The sequence below is a fragment of the Scyliorhinus canicula genome, chromosome 15 (assembly GCF_902713615.1).
Source record: "Scyliorhinus canicula chromosome 15, sScyCan1.1, whole genome shotgun sequence".
In the NCBI taxonomy this organism is placed as follows: domain Eukaryota; kingdom Metazoa; phylum Chordata; class Chondrichthyes; order Carcharhiniformes; family Scyliorhinidae; genus Scyliorhinus; species Scyliorhinus canicula.
The window spans coordinates 76299909-76321794 of NC_052160.1; the positions used below are offsets into that span (position 1 = coordinate 76299909).

The window sequence follows — 21886 nt, forward strand, 5'->3', positions numbered from 1 at the left end:
TTCCCCAGGGTAGAGGGGTCAATTACCAGGGGGCATAGGTTTCAGGTGCGAGGAGCAAGGTTTAGAGGAGATGTACGAGGCAGGTTTTAAAAAAAAACAGAGGGTAGTGGGTGCTGGAACCTGCTGCCGGAGTAGGTGGTGGAAGCAGGGATGATAGTGACATTTAAGGGGCATCTTGACAAATACATGAATAGGATGGGAATAAAGGGATACGGAAGTGTAGAAGATTTTAGTTTAGACGGGCAGCATGGTCGGCACAGGCTTAGAGGGCCGAAGGGCCTGTTCCTGTGCTGTACGTTTCTTTGTTCTATAATAATCACTTATTGTCACAAATAGGCTTCAATGTAGTTACTGTGAAAAGCCCCTAGTCGCCACATTCTGGCACCTGTTCGGGGAGATCGGAACGGGAATTGAACCCGCGCTACTGGCATTACAAGCCAACTGTTTAGCCCACTGTGCTATACCAGCCCCTAAGAACTAAGATGAGGAGGAACTACTTCTCACAGAGGGTGGTGAATTTGTGGAACTCATTGTCCCATGGTGCGATGGAATCTGAGTCATTCAATGGTTTCAAGAAGGAGATGGATACATTTCTGATTAAAAAAAACACAGGTTAAAGGGATATGGAGAAAAGGTAGGAAGGTGGATTTGAGCAGGTGGGGAGGTGGATTTGAGACCAGGAAGAGATCAGCCATGATCATTGAATGGTGGAGCAGGCCCGAAGAGCTGAATTGCCTACTTCTGCTCCTAATTGCTATGTTCTTGTGATCCCTGCCTGAGACTTTCTCCTGGAACCTCTTTCCGTGCTTTGGAACCTTCTCTCTGTCCCTGCCCTGCTCCCTGGAACACCATCTCATAAATGGTGCTCTGGTTAAGGTCACCTGCATTTTGTCCCAATTTATACCTTTTCCTAATGTGCATGTGCGCAGGGCCGATTCCCGATTGAAGACATGAAAGACACCGACTGCGTGTGTGCGGCTATGATCTGGCTGGCATATGTGCAGAAGGCCCTATGCTCCGAATTTGAATTAGAATTAAGGAAGGTATTGGAGTTTCCGAAGACGTAACATGTTTTTGACAGGTATTTAACCCATGTTCCATGGAATAAGAAACAGCATCGGCTGATTTTTCTCTATCAGTAATTGATAGATCACTGTGTGGATGCCTAATTTTTGGAGTTCATTAGTTGCATATTGGTATCTGTTGCATTTGTATTACCTATACTTCCCCAGTTGTCCCTTTATGACTTCTTTTAGCTTGTAAAAAAAAATTATAAAATTGGATTTACACAATGATTCTTAGTATTGCTAAAAACTCTCTAGTTTCCTTCCTTATTTGTCTGAATTTGTTTCCAGTCCCGAGCAGCACTCTCTCTCCTGGGTTACTGCTACTTTCAGATGCAAGATTTTCCCAATGCTGCAGGCTGCTATGAACAGTTGATCCAGATTCACCCAGAGATAGATGACTACAAACTCTACCATGCGCAATCTCTTTACAAGGCATGCATGTATACAGAGGCTATGAAAGCAACCTTTCTTCTAGATAACCCTGTTTATCAAACTAAGGTAAGATTCGAGATACATTGTACGGTATGTTTAGAACCTGTATTCCTAAGAAAGCTGTGTTTTCCATTATTTAATTGGGAGATTCATATCTGCACTTTGCGGAAAGGAAAGGATTTATTTAAAATAGTACCTTTCAGACATTGTGATTATGTATTGTGCAGTAATTACTGATGGTGTGTAAATGTATCACCATCAATCGTCATGTCCTGGTAAAAACAACTCTCCTGTAATTGCTTCTCTATCTTGAACGAGTATATTAGGGGCTGGTTTAGCGCACTGGGCTAAATCGCTGGCTTTTAAAGCAGGCCAGCAGCACGGTTCGATTCCCGTACCAGCCTCCCCGGACAGGCGCCGGAATGTGGCGACTAGGGGCTTTTCACAGTAACTTCATTGAAGCCTACTCGTGACAATAAGCGATTTTCATTCATTTTTCATATTATTACCCACTAATGCGGTAAAACTCAGCTACACAATTCTTGCACTTCTGAGAAAAGAAGACCTTGTTTGAATTTGTGGGGCTTTATTATGGAGTTAATACAACCCTAGTTGGACATGCTTCTTTTGCATTTAAAAATGGAAAATGATTGCTCTTTCAATTCTATTTTTGCAGTGTCAACATTTACAGGATATAGTTACTTTTCCTATTTTAAGTAAGCATTCTTAACCAGTTTTAAGCTGCTTATATCAAGCAACATCTATTTCCCTTTAATGTCGTTCATCAGGACCTGCTCTCTCAACATCAGCTGACCATAAATCTCCGACACTCCCCTCACCTACATCAACCGCTGAGAGAACACTGTCCATCAAAGAGGGTGGGAGGGCCAAAGGGAGGGAAGCCACCTCCCTGGGTGCAACGTCTTGCACCTGATCGTACGGAAACTGGCTAACTCACGGAACCTGTACTTCGCCAGACGTTCTTCAAAACGCTTCCCATCTACAAACAAATCCCCAACCGCTGTAACCCCTCCTCCCAGAATTGAACCTGGGCTCCTAGTGCTGTGAGGCAGCAGTGCTAACTCCTTTAGGTTAGCCTTCACCACTTAAACCAGGTCCCCGAGATTTTACTTCAGTAGAGTGACCCAATCATGGGCCATCCGGACTCCCAGATAACGAAAGCTGGGCCTGGCCAAGTGAAAAGGCAACTTTCCCAAGGTTGACTCCCCTCCCTGGGAGATTCACCGGAAAGCATTCAATTTTACCCAAATTCAATTTATACTGAAGGAACAAAACTTCTCGAGCAGCTTCATTATCTCCTCTGCACTGGGGAGAGCATCCGTAACATGCAGCAACTGATCATCCGCATTAAATGACACCCTATGCTCCTCCACTCATGGATGACCTCAGTGCTATTTGCGACTCAATTGCCAAGGCAAACAAGAGCAGGGACATGTCTCATGATTCTCCTCAGTTCGAAGTATTTTAAACTTAAAGCATTTGTGTGGACGCTCTCTGAAGGCAGAAGGGCAGATTAATAGAACAAAGAAAAGGCCCTTCTGCCCTCCAAGCCTGTGTCGACCATAATGCCCCTCTAAAATCTTCCACATGTCTGGGATCTGTATCACTCTATTCCCATCCGATTCATGTATTTATCAAGATGCCCCTTAAACATCGCTACCGTACCTGCTTCCACCACCTTCTCCGGCAGTGAGTTCCAGGCACACTCTGTATCAAAAAAAGAAAAAACTTAGCCTGCACATCTCCTCTAAATTTTTCCCCCTCACACCTTATACTGATTAATTGACTTTTCCCCCCTGGGGAAAAGCTTCTGACTATCCACTCTGTCCATGCACCTCATATCTTCTGTCAGGTTGCTCCTCCATCTCCATTGTTCCAGTGAGAACAAACTGAGTTTATCCAACCTCTCCTCATAGCTAGGCCATCCTGGTAAAGCTCCTCTGCACACCCTCTGAAGCCTCCACATCCTTCTGGTAGTGTCGCAACCAGAATTGAACACTATATTGCAAGTGTGGCCCAAGTAAGGGTCAAAACAGCAGTATGACTTGACAGTCTTTATATTCCGTGCCCCAACCGATTAAGGCTAGCATGACTACCTTCTCCACCTGCGTTGCCACTTTGTGACCTGTGGACCTGTACACACAGAACCCTCTGCCCGTCAATACTCTTAAGGGTTCTGCCATTTATTGTATATTTCTCAGCTGTATTCAACCTTCCAAAATGCATTACCTCACATTTGTCCAAATTAAAATCCATCTGCCATCTCTCTGTCCAAGTCTCCAACTGATCTGTATCCTCTGACAGTCCTCATCGCTATCCGCAATTCCACCAACCTCCATGTCGTTCGCAAACATTCTTATCAGACCAATTACATTTTTGTCCAAATCATTTATATATAAAAAGTATAAACAGCAAAAGTCCCAGCACTGACCCTGCAGAGCACCGCTAGTCACAGCCCTCCATTCATAAAAGCACCCTTTCACTACTATCCTCTGTCTTCTGTGACCGAGCCAGTTCTGCATCTATCTTGCCAGCTCACCTCTGATCCCGTGTGACTTCACCTTCTGTAGCAGTCTGCCATGAGAGACCTTTTCAAAGGCCTTACTGAAGTCTATGTAGACAACATCCACTGCCATACCTTCATCAATCATCTTTAAGGTCACTATCGTCACTTCCTCGAAAAACACAATCATGTTAGTGAGACACAACCTCCTCTTATTCTCCCGTCCTCTGGGACCTCACCTGTGGCCAGTGAGGAGTCAGTGATTTCAGTCAAGGCACCAGCAAATTCCTTCCTTGCCTCCCTCCATATTCTGGGGGTACATCCCATCAGCCCCTGGGGACTTACCTACTTTTTTCAAGACGTCCAACACCTCCTTTTTGACCCAGACTATGTACACCCTCTTCCTGAGACTCCTCATCCACCAAGCCAACTCTTGTGAATACTGATTTAAAGTACTCATTCAGTACCTCGCCCATTTCCTCTGTTTCCACCCATAGATTCTCACCCCTGTCCTTGAGTGGGCAAACCCATTCCCTGGTTACACTCTTGCTCTTTATATATGTGTAGGGTGGTGAAAAAGTCATCTGGCACACTTGCCTTTATCAATCGAGGCATAGAATACAAAAGCAGGGAGGTCATGTTGGACTTGTATGGCACTTTGGTTAGACCACATTATAGGAAGGATGAGATTGCACTGGAGGGGGTGCAGAGGCAATTCACCAGGATGTTGCCTAGGATGGAACATTTAAATTATGAAGAGAGGTTGGCTTGTTTTTGGTGGATCAGAGAAGATTGAGGGGCGACCAGACTGAGGTGTACAAGATTGAGGGACAAAGAACAAAGAAAAGTACAGCACAGGAACAGGCCCTTTGGCCCTCCCAAGACTGCGCCGAACATGCTGCCCGTCTAAACTAAAATCTTCTACAGTTCTGGGGACCATATCCATCCTATTCATGTATTTGTCAAGATACCCCTTTAAGGTCACTATCGTCCCTGCTTCCACCACCTCCTCCGGCAGCAAGTTTCAGCACCCACTATTCTGTGGTTTAAAAAAAACCTGCCTCGTACATTTCCTCTAAACCTTGCCCCTCACACCTTAAACCTATGCCCCCTAGTAATTGGCCCCTCTACCCTGGGAAAAAGTCTCTGACTATCCACTCTGTCTATGCCCCTCATAATTTTGTAGACCTCTATCGGGTCGCCCCCCCCCCAACTTCCTTTGTTCCAGTGAGAACAAACCGAGTTTGTTCAACCTCTCCTCATAGCTAATGCCCTCCATACCAGGCAACATCCTGGTAAATCTCTTCTGCACCCTCGCCAAAACCTCCATATCCTTCTGGTAGTGTGGCGACCAGAACGGAGCACTATACTCCAAGTGTGGCTTAACCAAGGTTCTATACAGCTGCAACATGACTTGCCATTTTTTATACTCAATGTCCCGGCCAATGAAGGCAAGCGTACTGTATGCCTTCTTGACTACCTTCTCCACCTGTGTTGCCCCTTTCATTGACCTGTGGTCCTGTACACCTAGATCTCTCTGACTGTTAATACTCTTGAGGATTCTACCATTCACTGCATAGACAGGGTGGATAGAGAGCAGCTTAGCTGAAGGATCAGTTACAAGGGGACACAAGTTCGAGGTCAGAGGTTTAGGGGAGGATTTGAGGAGAAACCTTTTTACCCAGAGATGGAATGCACTGCCTGGGAGGGTGGTAGAGGCGGGTTGCCTCACATCCTTAAAAAAATATCTGGATGAGCACTTGGCATGTCAGAAAATTCAAGGGTATGGGCCAGGCAAATGGGGTTAGGTTGGCAGGTCAGGTGTTTTTCATGCATCGATCCAGACTTGATTTTCTGAAGGGCCTCTTCTGTGCTGTAATTTTGTGATTCTATGGAATTCCTTGCCCAGTGAAGCAGTTGAGGCTCCATCATTAAATGTTTTTAAAATAAAGATAGTTTTTTGAAGAATAAAGGGATTAAAAGGGTTATGGTGTTCAGGCCAGAAAGTGGAGCTGAGTCCACAAAAGATCAACCATGATCTCATTGAATGGCGGAGCAGGCTCGAGGGGCCAGATGGCCTACTCCTGCTCCTAGTTCTTATGTTCTTATGTTCTGGTGGGGGCCCTGCATAGGAGCTGGATCCAAGATATATATCTAGGCCCAAAGCCAAACCTCCCTAATATCTCAAATGAATCGCCGCACTCCACCCTATCCAACATCTTTTCTGCATAGAACCATCAAAATATTACAGCACTGAAGGAGGCTATTTGGCCCATCTTGTCCATGCCAGCCCATGGACACGCAGGTGCCCTTTCTAATCCCATCTTCCTGCACCTGATCCTAATAAAATAATCACCTCCAACTCGGGTTGGAGAGGTGGAAAATACAACATTAAGCAACCTCCGAACATTTCCCGAAAACTGTCTTCCCCTAACAAATGTCTTCCCGTCTGCTCCTCAGACGCAGTCCCTGGGATACAGGGTTCCATGCGCCTAACCAAGACCTTCGGCAATACTTGGCATTCGCATTCAATAATGAATTAGGGTGGTACGACCCACACTTCGTCAGATCCTTATCCTTCATTAAGATCGAGGAGATCCACACCTACGCCAATGTGGCCAGCATTGTCACATGAGCCATTGGATCCTCTCGAGCAGCGCTCTCATCACTGCCAACAAAACACTCAGCAAGCAACCCTGAGAATCTGGAATCAGATGGTATCCACCATGGTCCCAATCTGCGATAACCATAGGTTTCCAGCGGCCATGCTCAATGCCACTTTTAAAAGGTGGAGGCAGAACGGGGGACACTGATGGGCAGAGACTTTTACATGGGGGACAGACTAGCGACATTAGAGGAGCTGACGGGGAGATTGGAACTACTGAACGGAACAAACTCCGACATTTGCAGGTCAAAAACTTTCTCTGCAAGACAACAATGTACCCAAGGACCCCGATAAACACTGTTAGAAGAGTTACTGGATGCAGAGAGTACGGGCGAGGGCAACTGCAGGGACCTGTATGTACGACTGTATAGCCACTGAAGGAGGCTATTTGGCCCATCTTGTCCATGCCAGCCCATGGACACCCAGGTGCCCTTTCTAATCCCATCTTCCTGCACCTGATCCTAATAAAATAATCACCTCCAACTCGGGTTGGAGAGGTGGAAAATACAACATTACAGTGCTGAAAAATGGAAGAAAGAATGGGGACTCTGGAGCGAAGCACTAAACAGGACCAACTCCATTTCCTCCTGCAGCTGAAAGTGCACATGACCAGAACCTGAATGAGCAGGTTCTTCCGGAGGTGGAAGACAAATGTGAACGGTGCCAGGGAGGCCTGGCCAACCATGCCCACATGTTCTGGGCTCCAGACTTGTTGGGTTCTGGACAGCCTTCTTCAAGGCAAAGTCTAAGGTTGTGGAGGTGAGGGTGGAGCTGTGCCCATGAGTGGCAATCTTCGGGGTATCGTACCAGCTAGAACTACTTGTGGAGAAAAGGACTTGACGCCCGAGACCAGAGGAAACAATAAGGGAGAGGGCAGAGGGCCTAACGCAAGGCCGCAAGAAAGAGAAGCCTCAAAAGGCAGGCCGACAGCTGCATAATGAGCGAGCAGAAGAAAAAACCCTGAGATAGTTGGGGGGGGGGGGGGGGGGGGGGGGGGGAGGTGGGGTGAACAATGAAACAGAACAACTTGTAAATTGTAACCATTGCATCTACCTTCAACGAGTGTACGGTGTATAAAATGTAAGACTTTAATTAAAATACAGTGCAGCATTGGGGACAGCAACCCAGCAAACGTCTTATCAAATTCAATCAGGAACCTGTATGGCCCCAGCGCTTTCCCCGACTGCAACAAACTCATACCCTCCATAATCTCCTCCAAAGTCAGAGGGGCCTCTGGTTCCTCCCTTTTCTCCTGTTCCGCCACCGGAATAGCCAAAGCGTCCAAAAATGCTTAACAATGAGAATCCATCCTCCTGGGGCTCTGATTCGTTACGGTTTCGATAAAATGTTTCACTGACATTGGCCGAGGCAGTGACCACTGTACCCCCGTGTTGCTGACCTGCACAATTTCCCGAGAGGCCGTTTTCCATCTGACCTGATGCGCCAACAAGTGACTAACCTTTTCCCCATGCTGATAAAAAGCCCCCTCGAACGTCACAGCAGACGCACCGTCCTATCCGTTGACAGCAGCCAATCTCAACTGTAGCTTCTTCCTACCATAAATCCGGCGTCTGACTGACCGAATGTTGACGGTCCACCTCCAAAATGGTGTCTGCGAACCTCTGCCTCTCCACCTTTTCACTCTTTTCCTCACGCACCTTAAAATATATAATCTCCCCTTGAACAGCCACCTTCAACGCCTCCCACAGTGTGGAAGGCAAAATCTCCTCACTCCTATTAAATCACAGATAATCCTCATTGGCAGAGGAGACCCTTAACCGCCAACAGGACAAATAAAACTCTGAGACACTATCCCACTCCTTCCCCTTCCTACCATTTTGCAACATCACACCCAAACAACCACGGAAATCCCAACCAAGCCCCATATACCCCCCCATCAAACCCCAACCATCCAATAGCCATACCCCTAAGCTCCTACCTAATAGACCCCATCCCTTCACTTCTATTGAGTAACTATTCTAGGTAGCTGGGTAGCCCCTGTAGAGAACCATTCATAACCCCAAAATTCCAAAACACCCAACTAATGCCCAGCCCAAAACCAACTTTATTAATTCCAAATGAAAATAACATGAACAGTAAGCAACACCCAACCCAGAATACTATTCCACATGTACAGTTACAAAACAGCACCATCAACACCTGTTCAACCATTGATAATATAAAAAAAACAGAAAACCCAAACAAGCCCCACCCACCTTCGAACAAACATCCCGTACAAAATGCACTACAATTATTTCAATGTCAGCCCATTTCTTTGAACGAGCGCCTCCGCTTCCTCTGGAGCCTCAAATAGTGGTCCTTATTTTTGGAGGTCACCCGGAGGTAGTGGTTAGCACTGCTGCCTCACCGCGCTGATGACCTGGGTTTGATCCTGGCCTCAGGTCACTGTCCGTGTGGAGTTTTCACATTCTCCCCATGTGCCCACAACCCAAAGATGCTCAGGGTAGGTGGACCGGCCACGCTAAATTGTCCCTTAATTGGGAAAAAAAGAATTAGGTGCTTTAAATTTATTTTTTTTTAAAAGGTCACCCGGTACAGTTCCACCTTGGCCTCATTGAAAGCTGCATGCCTCCTAGTCAGCTCTGCTCCAACATCCTGGTAGATTCTTGCCTTGTGGCCTTCCCATCTGCACTCCTGATGTTCCTTCGTCTACCGGTAAACTTTCTTCATCCTGCTGGCTGTGGAATTGCATGATAATCGCACGTGGTGGCTCACCAGCACGGGGCTTCTGTCTCAACAATCTGTGTTCTAATTCCAGCTCGGGAGGGTCTGCCATTTCCCCTGCCTCCACCATCTTCCAGAACCATGTGCCATTAGCGTTGTCTGGTTCGGGCTCTCCAGTAATCCCACCACTCTCAGATTCTGCCTTCTCGACCGATTTTCCAGGTCGTCCAACTTAGCCCTCAAACTCTTATTACCGACCACCACCTTTGCCCCCTTCATCTCCAAAGATGCAATCTGGTCACTCTGCCTTGACAGAGAAACCCGCACCTCTTTTAGCTTCTTATCCTGTTGCTTCACCACCTCGTCTACCTTAGCCTCGAATTTAAGAAATTGCTGCCTCGATTGCCTTCTCCTGAGACCTCAGGGCACACTTTCTGCAATAGTGTCTTGGTAAATTCAAAGAAAAAAATAAATATTCAGTATCTTTTAACATGAGCCTATTAATGCCCTTGAGCCCCTCCTGCACTGTAAATTCTATGATTCCATGATTCTATGAAAGTATAGTAATAAATCAAATCAAATCTGATTTCTTAACCAGGTGTTGAAATTACAAGCTGCAATTAAATATGGAGAAGAAGACCTTTCAGGGGCAAAGGTAAGGATCGCTTACTACTTCTTAACTTTGAGTTATTTGAATTATTTAAAGGGAATCTATAAATTTAAATTGATTCTGTATGTAAAAGGGGCTGGTTTAGCTCACTCGGTTAAATCGCTGGCTTTTAAAGCAGACCAAGCAGGCCAGCAGCACGGTTCGATTCCCGTACCAGCCTCCCCGGACAGGCGCCGGAATGTGGCGACTAGGGGCTTTTCACAGTAACTTCATTGAAGTCTACTCGTGACAATAAGTGATTTTTCATTTCATTTCATATCAGTCAAATTTTATCTATACCTTGCGCATTGCAATTGTTTTTCTATCTGTTGAAGTTTCAGTATTGTCCAAGTTAACAGAAAATGATTTAAAGTAACCAAATAGTTACAAATCTGCAATCCCAGATGAGAAGATGCCTACATTCCTCTATTCAAGCTGATATTTCATATCTTTTTCTGTACTGTATTTCTTCCTGAACAGCCTTTTTTCTGATTATACTGCTGCCCTAGTTTAACCCCTGGTAACACTTTCTGCTTCTGCACCTCTCTCACTTCACCTTTTTAAAATCTTATCAAAATCCATCACTTTGATGCAGTTTTTGGTTTTGCAGTTCTTGGTTATGCCAGTAATATAAACAGTCTGGACAGAATCTGCCAGATCAGTGCAAAAATGTGGTACTTTAAATTATTTTTTGAATTGTTTTTTAAGATTAATTTAAAGTTGGTATTGCCGGCTGAAATAGCATAATTTTACCTATCACTGATTACCCTTTAGAAGGTGGTGATGAGTTGCCTTAGATTTAGATTTAGAACAGTACAGCACAGAACAGGCCCTTCGGCCCTCGATGTTGTACCGAGCAATGATCACCCTACTCAAACTCACATATCCACCCTATACCCGTAACCCAACAACTCCCCCTTAACCTTACTTTTTAGGACGCTACGGGCAATTTAGCATGGCCAATCCACCTAACCCGCACATCTTTGGACTGTGGGAGGAAACCGGAGCACCCGGAGGAAACCCACGCACACACGGGGAGGACGTGCAGACTCCGCACAGACAGTGACCCAGCCGGGAACCGAACCTGGGTCCCTGGAGCTGTGAAGCATTGATGCTAACCACTATGCTACCGCGCTGCCCACAAATCACTGCAGTCCATGTGGTGTAGGTACACCCAGAGTGCTGTTAGGGAGGGAATTCCAGGATTTTGCTCCAGTGACAGTAAAGGAATGGTGAAAGATCTCCAAGTCAGGATGATGAGTAACTTGGAAAGGAACCTTCAGGTGGAGGAGTTTCTAGGTATCTGCTGTCCTTGTCCTTCCAGATGGGAGTGGTTGTGGGTTTGGAAGATGTTCTCTAAGGAATCTTGGTGAGTTACTGCAGTGCATCTTGTAGATGGCACACACTGCTGCCACTGTTCATCAGTGGTGTAGGAATTGGACGTTTGTGGAAGGAAGCAATCAAGAGGGCTGCTTTGTCCTGGATGGTGTTGAGCTTTTTGAGTGTTTTTGGAACTGCACTCATCCAGGCAAGTGGGGAGTATTCCATCGCACCCCTGACCTGTGCCTTGTAGATGGTGGATAGACTTTGGGGAGTCAGGAGGTGAGTTATTTTCTGCAGGATTTCTAGTCTACCTGCCCTGGTAGCCACAATGTTAATATGGCTAGACCAGTTCAGTTTCTGGTCAACGGTAACCCCCAGGATGTTGTTAGTGGGGGAGGCCACACAGGATCAGAGATGGCAAGATGGATGCAGAATTGGCTTGGTCACAGAAGGCAGAGGGTAGCAGTAGAAGGTTGTTTTTCTGAATGGAAGGTTGTGACTAGTGGTGTTCCGCACAGATCTGTGCTTGGGCCTCTGTTGTTTGTAGTGTACATAAACGATTTGGAAGAAAATGTAGACGGTCTGATTAAGAACAAAGAATATTACAGCACAGGAACAGGCCCTTCGGCCCTCCCAGCCTGCGCCGATCCAGATCCTTTATCTAAACCTGTCTCCTATTTTCCAAGGTCTACTTCCCTCTGTTCCCACCCGTTCATATACCTGTCTAGATGCCTCTTAAATGATGCTATCGTGCCCGCCTCTACCACCTCCGCTGGTAAAGCGTTCCAGGCACCCACCACCCTCTGCGTAAAAAAACCTTCCACGCACATCTCCCTTAAACTTTCCCCCTCTCACCTTGAAATCGTGACCCCTTGTAACTGACACCCCCACTCTTGAGAAAAGCTTGTTGCTATCCACCCTGTCCATACCTCATAATTTTGTAGACCTCAATCAGGTCCCCCCATAACCTCCGTCTTTCCAACGAAAACAATCCTAATCTACTCAACCTTTCTTCGTAGCTAGCACCCTCCATACCAGGCAACATCCTGGTGAACCTCCTCTGCACCCTCTCCAAAGCATCCACATCCTCTGGCAATGTGGCGACCAGAACTGCGCGCAGTATTCCAAATGTGGCCGAACCAAAGTGCTATACAACTGTAACATGACCTGCCGACTCTTGTACTCAATACCCCGTCCGATGAAGGCAAGCATGCTGTCTGCCTTCTTGACCACTCTATCAACCTGTGTTGCCACCTTCAGGGTACAATGGACCTGAACTCCTAGATCTCTCTGTACATCAATTTTCCCCAGGACCCTTCCATTGACCATATAGTCCGCTCTTGAATTTGATCTTCCAAAATGCATCACCTCGCATTTGCCTGGATTGAAGTCCATCTGCCATTTCTCTGCCCAACTCTCCAATCTATCTATATTTTGTTGTATTCTCTGACAGTCCTCCTCGCTATCTGCAACTCCACCAATCTTAGTATCATCTGCAAACTTGCTAATCAGACCACCTATACCTTCCTCCAGGTCATTTATGTAGATCACAAACAGCAGTGGTCCGAGCAGTGGAACACCACGAGTCACCCTTCTCCATTTTGAGACACTCCCTTCCACCACTACTCTCTGTCTCCTGTTGCCCAGCCAGTTCTTTATCCATCTAGCCAGTACACCCGGAACCCCATACGACTTCACTTTTTCCATCAACCTGCCATGGGAAACCTTATCAAACGCGTTACTAAAGCCCATGTATATGACACCTACAGCCTTTCCCTCATCAATTAACTTTGTCACTTCCTCAAAGAATTCTATTAGGTTTGTAAGACCTGCACAAAACCATGCTCCCTATCACTGATAAGTCTATTTTCTTCCAGATGTGCATAGATCCTATCCCTCAGTATCTTCTCCAACAGTTTGCCTACCACTGATGTCAAGTTCACAGGTCTATAATTCCCTGGATTATCCCTGCTACCCTTCTTAAACAAAGGGACAACATTAGCAATTCTCCAGTCCTCCGGGACCTCACCCGTGCTCAAGGATGCTGCAAAGATGTCTGTTAAGGCCCCAGCTATTTCAACACTCGCTTCCCTCAGTAACCTGGGATAGATTCCATCCGGTCCTGGGGACTTGTCCACCTTAATGTCTTTTAGAATACCCAAAACGTCCCCCTTCCGTATGACAAATTGACCTAGAGTATTTAAACATCCATCCCTAGCCTCAACATCCGTCTTGTCCCTCTCCTTTGTGAATACCGATGCAAAGTACTCATTAAGAATCTCACCCATTTCCTCTGAGTCCACGCATAGATTCCCTCTTTTGTCTTTGAGTGAGCAAATCCTTTCTCTAGTTACCCTCTTGCTCCTTACATACGAATAAAATGCTTTGGGATTTTCCTTAACCCTGTTAGCCAAAGATATTTCATGACCTCTTTTAGCCCTCTTTATTGCGCGTTTTGAGATTCGTTCTACTTTCACGATATTCCTCCAAAGCTTCATCAGTTTTGAGTTGCCTCGATCCTATGTATGCTTCCTTTTTCATTTTAGCTAGTCTCACAATTTCACCCGACATCCGTGGTTCCCTAATCTTGCCATTTCTATCTTTCATTTTCACAGGAGCATGTCTGTCCTGCACTCTAATCAACCTTTCCTTAAAAGACTCCCACATTTCAAATGTGGATTTACCCTTAAACAGCTGCTCCCAATCCACATTCCCTCGCTCCTGCCGAATTTTGTTACACTCTGCCTTTTCCCAATTTAGTACTCTTCCTTTCGGTCCACTCTTGTCCTTGTCCGTGAGTATTCTAAAACTTACGGAATTGTGATCGCCCTTCCTAAAGTAATCACCGACTGAAACATCAACCACCTGGCCGGGATCATTCCCCAATACCAGGTCCAGTATGGCCCCTTCCCGAGTTGGACTATTTACATACTGCTGTAAAAAAACTCTCCTGGATGCTCCTTACAAACTCTGCTCCATCTACGCCTCCAACACTACACGAATCCCATTCAATGTTGGGGAAGTTAAAATCTCCCATCACAACCACCCTATTGCTCCTACATGTTTCTATAATCTGTCTGCATATTTGTACCTCTACTTCATGCTCGCTTTTGGGAGGTCTGTAGTAAAGTCCCAACAATATTACTGCGTCCTTCCTATTTCTCAGCTCCACCATATTGCCTCAGTGCTCGAATCCTCCATCGTACCCTCCTTAATCACAGCTGTGATATCATCTCTGACGAGTAATGCAGCTCCGCCACCCCTTCTACCTCCCTCTATCCCTCCTGAAGCATCTATACTATGGGATATTCAGTTGCCAGTCCTGCCCTTCCCTCAACCAAGTCTCAGTAATACCAATAACATCATATTCCCAGGTACTGATCCAAGCCCTAAGTTCATCTGCCTTACCTGCTACAATTATTGCATTTAAACAAATGCACCTAAGACCACCTGTCCCTTTGCGTTCATCATCTCTTCCCTGTCTACTCTTCCCCTTAGTCACATTGAGTTTATTGTCTCGTACCTTACTGGCTTTAGTTGCTGCTTCTTTACTGACCTCTAACTTCCTAATCTGGTTCCCATCCCCCTGCCACATTAGTTTAAAACCTCCCCAACAGTGTTAGCAGAAGCACCCCCTAGGACATTGGTTCCAGTCCTCCCCAGGTGTAGACCATCCGGTTTGTAATGGTCCCACCGCCCCCAGAACCGGTTCCAATGTCCCAAAAATCTGAACTCCTCCCTCCTGCACCATCTCTCAAGCCACGTATTCATTGTGACTATTCTTGAATTTCTACTCTGACTGTCCCGTGGCACTGGTAGCAATCCTGAAATTGCTACCTGTGAGGTCCTACTTTTTAAACTTATCTCCTAACTCCCTAAATTCTGATTGTAGGACCTCATCCCTTTTTTTACCTATATCGTTGGTGCCTATATGCACCATGACAACTGGCTGTTCACCCTCCCCCTTTAGTATGTCCTGCAGCCGATCGGAGACATCCCTGACCCGAGCACCCGGGAGGCAACATACCATTCGGGAGTCTCGTTTTCGTCCACAGAAACGCCTGTCTACTCCCCTTACAATTGAATCCCCTTTGACTATAGCCCTGCCAGTCTTTTTCCCGCCCTTCTGTGCAGCAGAGCTAGCCAAGGTGCCATGAGCCTGGCTACTACTGCCTTCCCCTGGTGAGTCATCTCCCCCAACAGTATCCAAAACGGTATACCTGTTTTGGAGGGAGATGACCGCAGGGGACACCTTTAGTAAGTTTGCGGATGACATCAAGGTTGGTGGAATGGCAGATAGCGTTTAGGATTGTCAGAGGGTTAGAAGGAAATAGATAGGTTGGAGACTTGGGCAGAGGAATGGCAAATAGAGTTTAAAGCATTTTGGTTTGGATTTTGTTTATTATCACGTGATAAGTACAGTGAAAAGTATTTTTCTGCAAGCAACTCAACAGATCTAAAAGAAAAGAAAATTTATAATAGAGCAACACAAGGTGCACAATGTAACTACATAACACCGTCATCGGGTGAAGCATCTCCTGCACAATGGAAGAAGTTGGAAGAGTGAGTAAGCCGGGTGGGAGGGGTTTTTGATTATGCTGCCTGCTTTCCCCAGGCAGCGGGAGGTGTAGATGGAGTCAATGGATGGGAGGCGGGTTTATGTGATGGTCTGGCCTGTGTTCACGACTCTCTGAAATTTCTTGCAGTCTTGGCCGAGCAGTTGCCATACCAGGATGCGATGCAGCCAGATAGGATGCTCTCTATGGTGCATCTGTAAAAGCTGGTAAGAGTTAATGTGGACATGCCGAATTTCCTTCGTTTCCTGAGGAGGTATAGGCACTGTTGTGCTTCCGTGGCGGTAGTGTCGATGTGGATGGATCAGGACAGATTTTTGGAGACGTGTACCCCTAGTAATTTGAAGCTGCTAACCATCTCCACCTCGGCCCTGTTGATGCTGACAGGGGTACAGTACTTTGCTTCCTGAAGTCAATGACCAGCTCTTTAGTTTTGCTGGCATTGAGGGATAAATTGTTGCCGCTGCACCATTCCACTCGGTTCTCCATCTCCCTCCTGTGTTCTGACTCGTCGTTATTCAAGACCCGGCCCACTATGGTGATATCGTCAGCAAATCTGTAGATGGAGTTGGAACCAAATTTTGTCGCGCAGCGTGTGTACAGGGAGTATAGTAGAGGGCTAAGTACGCAGCCTTAGGTATTGAGGACTGTTGTGGAGATGGTGTTGTTGACTGGTACAAAAGGTGAAGTCACACTGGATCAGGGATGAGCTGGTAAGGTGGATACAGAACTGGCTAGGTCATAGAAGGCAGAGAGTAGCAATGGAAGGGTGCTTTTCTAATTGGAGGGCTGTGACTAGTGGTATTCCATAGGGATCAGTGTTGGGACCGTTGCTGTTCATAGTATATATAAATGATTTGGAGGAAAATGTAACTGTTCTGATTAGTAAGTTTGCAGACGACACAAAGGTTGGTGGAATTGCGGATAGTGATGAGGACTGTCAGAGGATACAGCAGGATTTAGATTGTTTGGAGACTTGGGCGGAGAGATGGCAGATGGAGTTTAATCCGGACAAATGTGAGGTAATGCATTTTGGAAGGTCTAATGCAGGTAGGGGATATACAGTGAATGGTAGAACCCTCAAGAGTATTGACAGTCAGAGAGATCTAGGTGTACAGGTCCACAGGTCACTGAAAGGGGCCACACAGGTGGAGAAGGTAGTCAAGAAGGCATACGGTATGCTTGCCTTCATTGGCCGGGGCATTGAGTATAAGAATTGGCAAGTCATGTTGCAGCTGTGTAGAACCGTAGTTAGGCCACACTTGGAGTACAGTGTTCAATTCTGGTCGCCACACTATCAGAAGGATGTAGAGGCTTTGGAGAGGGTGCAGAAGAGATTTACCAGGATGTTGCCTGGTATGGAGGGCATTAGCTATGAGGAGCGGTTGAATAAACTTGGTTTGTTCTCACTGAAACGACGGAGGTTGAGGGGCGACCTGATAGAGGTCTACAAAATTATAAGGGGCAAAATCAGAGTGGATAGTCAGAGGCTTTTCCCCAGGGTAGAGGGGTCAATTACCAGGGGGCATAGGATTAAGGTGGAAGGGGCAAAGTTTAGAGGAGATGTACGAGGCAAGGTTTTTACACCGAGGATAGTGGGTGCCTGGAACTCGCTGCCGGAGGAGGTGGTGGAAGCAGGGACGATAGTGACATTTAAGGGGCATCTTGACAAATACATGAATAGGATGGGAATAGAGCGATACGGACCCAGGAAGTGTAGAAGATTGTAGTTTAGTGGGGCAGCATGGTCGGCACGGGCTTGTAGGGCCGAAGGGCCTGTTCCTGTGCTGTACTTTTCTTTGTTCTTGTTTATTCTTACTGATTGTTGTCTGTGAGTCAGAAAGTCGAGGATCCAGTTGCAGATTGAAGAGCCAAGTCCTAGGTTTTTGAGCTTTGATATGAGCTTGCCTGTGATTACGGTGTTGAAGGTGGAACTGTAGTCAATAAATAGGAGTCTGATGTAGGAGTACCTGTTGTCGAGGTGCTCTAGGGATGAGTGTAGGGCCAGGGAGATAGTCTCTGCTGTGGATCGGTTGCAGCGGTATGTGAATTGCAGTGGATCAAGCGTTCTGGGAGTATGGAGGTGATGTGCTTCAGGGTCAACCTCTCGAAGCACTTCATTACAACTGAAGTCAGGGCCACCGGACAGTAGTCATTGAGGCACATTGCCTGGTTCTTCTTTGGCCATCTTATGATGGTGGTCTTCTTGAAGCAGGTGGGGACCTCGGAGTTGGGTAGGGACAGGTTAAAGATGTCCGCGAACACACCTGCCAGTTGGTCCGCGCAGGCTCTGAGTGCATGACCAAGGAACCCGTCCGGACCTGTCGCCTTTCGAGGGTTCGCTTTCAGCAAGGCCAATCTGAATTCGGAAACTGTGATGGTAGGTATGGGTGTGTTATGGGTTGCTGGAACACTCGACAGCAGAGCGTTGGTTTCCTCCTCGAACCGAGCATAGAATGCATTGAGTTCATCGGGGAGGGGTGCGCTGCTGCTGGAGATACTGCTCGGCTTCGCTTTGTAGCCCATTATGTTGGTTCGGCCTTGCCACAACTGCCGAGAGTCTGTAACGCTCGTCTGTGACGATAGCTTGGTTTGATATTCTCTCTTGGCATCTGGGATGGCTTTCCGCAAGTCGTACCCGGATTTTTTGGATAGGTCAGGGTCGCCTGACTTGAACTCCTCAGACCTGTCCTTCAGCCGGGAGTCAATCTCGCGATTGAGCCTGGGTTTCGATTGGGGAACGTACATACTGCTTTCTTTGGCACACAGTCGTCCACACGTTTGTTAAGGAAGTCTGTGATGATGGTGGCATACTCATTTGGGTCGACAAAATTATGAGGGGCATAGACCAAGTGAATAGTCAGAGGCTTATTCCCAGGGTAGAGGGGCAATTACTAAGGGGCATAGGTTTCAGGTTTGAGGGGCAAGGTTTAGAGGAGATGTACGAGGCAAGTTTTTTTTACACAGAGGGTAGTGGGTGCCTGGAACTCGCTACCGGAGTAGGTGGTGGAAGCAGGGACGATAGCGACGTTTCAGGGGCATCTTGACAAATACATGAATAAGATGGGAATAGAGGGATACGGACCCCGGAAGTGCAGAAGATTTTAGTTTAGATGGGCAGCATGGTCGGCACAGGTTTGGAGGGCCGAAGGGCCTGTTTCTGTGCTGTACTTTTCTTTGTTCTTTGTTCATTTAAGTTGGTCACTTAGTTCTTAAATACGGACCAGTCTGCTGTATCTAAGCAGTTTCGTAGGAACTCTTCTGTTTCTTCGGACCAGCACTGCACGACTCTCTTAGCTGGATTCTCCTGCTTGAGTTTCTACTTGTATGCCGGGAGAAGGAGAACCATCTTATTTTTATTTAAAATATTTTTATTCTCCTTTTTTACACTTGCTACCAAATTTACACCCACCAACAATAAACAGTAATCAGTACTGAATACAATGTCAATCCCCATATCAACAACAACAATTCCATCCTCTCACCAAACCCCAAAACAGCAGCCCGCATGTTAACATAAACAAATAATAAAAAGGAAACCGGAATCACCCATAGTCACCATTAATACACACAGTGTCGTCGTCCCCCCCCAGCTCAATGTTGTTCGATGTAATCCAATTCTCGAAAGTGCATAATGAATAAGGCCCATGAATTGTAGAACCTCTCCATCCTTCCCCTCAGTTCAAATTTGACCTTCTCGATAGTCGAGAATTCCAGCAGGTCCCCCCGCCGCGCCAGGTGGAGAGGTTGATCTCGATCCTAACAGGATCCGACTTCAGGCAATCAACGAGGCGAGGCTTAGCCTCATCCAGTTCAAGGTACTGCACGGGGTTTATATGTCCGGGACGAGGATGAGCAGGTTTTTTGGGGGTGAGGACAGGTGCATTAGGTGTTTGGGGAGACAATTCACACCTCTTTAACCTGGGGTTACCCCTATCTTTGGATCTGTAAAGATTTAATTACCTGCAAATTCTCGCATTCTAAGCATTGTCTGGCATCTTTGAATTTGTCTATATATATGTTTCTGGAACATACCTCTTCATTCACCCAAGGAAGGAGCAGTGCTCCGAAAGCTAGTATTTGAAACAAACATGTTGGACTTTAACCTGGTGTTGTAAGACTTCTTACAGTGCTCACCCCAGTCCAACGCCGGCATCTTCACATCACAACATGGTTGGGCCTAGGATAATACATGCTGACCAAGCCAGTGATGCCCACATCCCTCGAATATATTTTTTTAAATCACGCCTCCCGCCATACACCAATGCAAGAGATTTTTGGCATAATTTACATTTGCAACAATCAGGCTTGATTCCAGGGATCAGAAACTTCAGTTATAGAATCATAGAATTTACAGTGCAGAAGGAGTCCATTCGGTTCATCGTGTCTGCACCAGCCTTGGAAAGAGCACCCTACTTAAGCCCACACCTCCACCCTATCCCCGTATAACAGTAACCCCACTTAACCTTTTTTGGACACTAAGGGCAATTTAGCATGGCCAATCCACCTGACCTGCACATCTTTGGACTATGGGAGGAAACGGGAGCACCCAGAGGAAACCCACGCAGACACTCCATATTTGTAAACCGCTCCCTGCGCCTTCCTCCACTGTGTCTCCGCCTTTCTGGTGGTCAATAAATCAAATTTGGCCTGCAGGCTACGCCGCTCCCCCAGCAATCTCTCCTCCGGGGCCTCCGCATACCTCCTATCTACCTTCAGAAGCTCCCCCACCAGTCTCTCCCTCTCCCTCCTCTTCCCCCTCTCCCTCTGGGCTCGGATGGAAATCAGCTCCCCCCTAATCACCGCCTTGAGAGCCTCCCACACCATCCCCACCCGGACCTCGCCAGTATCATTGGCCTCGAGGTACCTCTCAATACATCCCCGGACCCTCCTGCACACCTCCTCATCAGCCAACAACCCCACGTCCAGACGCCAAAGCGGGCGCTGGTCCTGCACCTCCCCCATCTCCAGATCCACCCAATGCGGAGCATGGTCCGAAATCGCTATAGCCGAATATTCGGCATCCTCCACCCTTGGGACCAGCCCCCTACTCAGGACAAAAAAATCAATACGGGAATAAACCCTGTGCACGTGGGAGGAAAAAAAAGAGTACTCCCGAGCCCTCGGCCTCCCAAACCTCAAGGGATCCACCCCCCCCCCCCCCCCCCCCCCCCCTCCCATCTGGTCCATAAACCCCCTCAACACCTTGGCCTCTGCCGGCCTCCTGCCCGTCCTAGAACTAGAACGATCCAGTGTGGGATCCAGTACCGTATTGAAGTCCCCCCACCATGATCAGGCCCCCCGCCTCCAGGTCAGGAATGCGGCCCAACATACGCCTCATGAAACCAGCATCATCCCAATTTGGGGCATACACATTTACCAACACCACTCTCTTCCCCCTGCAGCTTACCGCTCACCATCACATATCTGCTGCCGCTATCAGCCACCACCTCAGACGCCTCAAATTCCACACTCTTCTCCACCAGGATCGCCACCCTCTGGTTCATCCCCTCGAGCCCTGAATGGAAAATTTGCCCCACCCACCCCTTCCTCAGACGAACCTGGTCCGCCACCTTCAGGTGAGTCTCCTGAAGCATGGCCGCGTCCGCCTTCAGCCCCTTCAGATGCGAAAACACCCGGGCCTGCTTAACCGGCCCATTCAGCCCCCTCACGTTCCACGTGATCAGCCGGACCAGGGGGCACGCCGCCCCCCTCCCCCGTCAACTAGCCATAGCCCATCGACTGCTCGCCCTTGGCCAGCACTCCCCACTCGGCCCGTTTCCCACGGCGATAGAACCTCACCCCGAACCCCTCGACCCGCACCAGCTCCTCTCTGGCCAATCCAGCAGCAACCCGGTATCGCCCCCCCCCAAGGCTAGGACCCCTCCTAGCCACGACGCTCCCACCATAGTACTCCCGTGAGCCAGCTGACTTCTGCTGACCCCGGCAGCTCCCGCCCTAACTACG

The 21886-nt window shown here is 47.4% G+C and overlaps 1 protein-coding gene across 3 annotated transcripts in view; it reads left to right on the forward strand.

Moving 5' to 3' along the window:
- flr (fleer) overlaps nt 1-21886 on the forward strand; it is a 331879-nt gene that overhangs the window by 14895 nt on the left and 295098 nt on the right. For all 3 annotated transcript variants that reach the window (XR_005463422.1, XM_038819902.1, XM_038819903.1), the window contains exons 3-4: nt 1356-1565; nt 9972-10028. Coding sequence is in view for 2 of the 3 variants with exons in the window: in XM_038819902.1 (XP_038675830.1) it covers nt 1356-1565; nt 9972-10028 (267 nt within the window). In the remaining variant the exon portion in view is untranslated. The remainder of the gene's footprint in view (nt 1-1355; nt 1566-9971; nt 10029-21886) is intronic.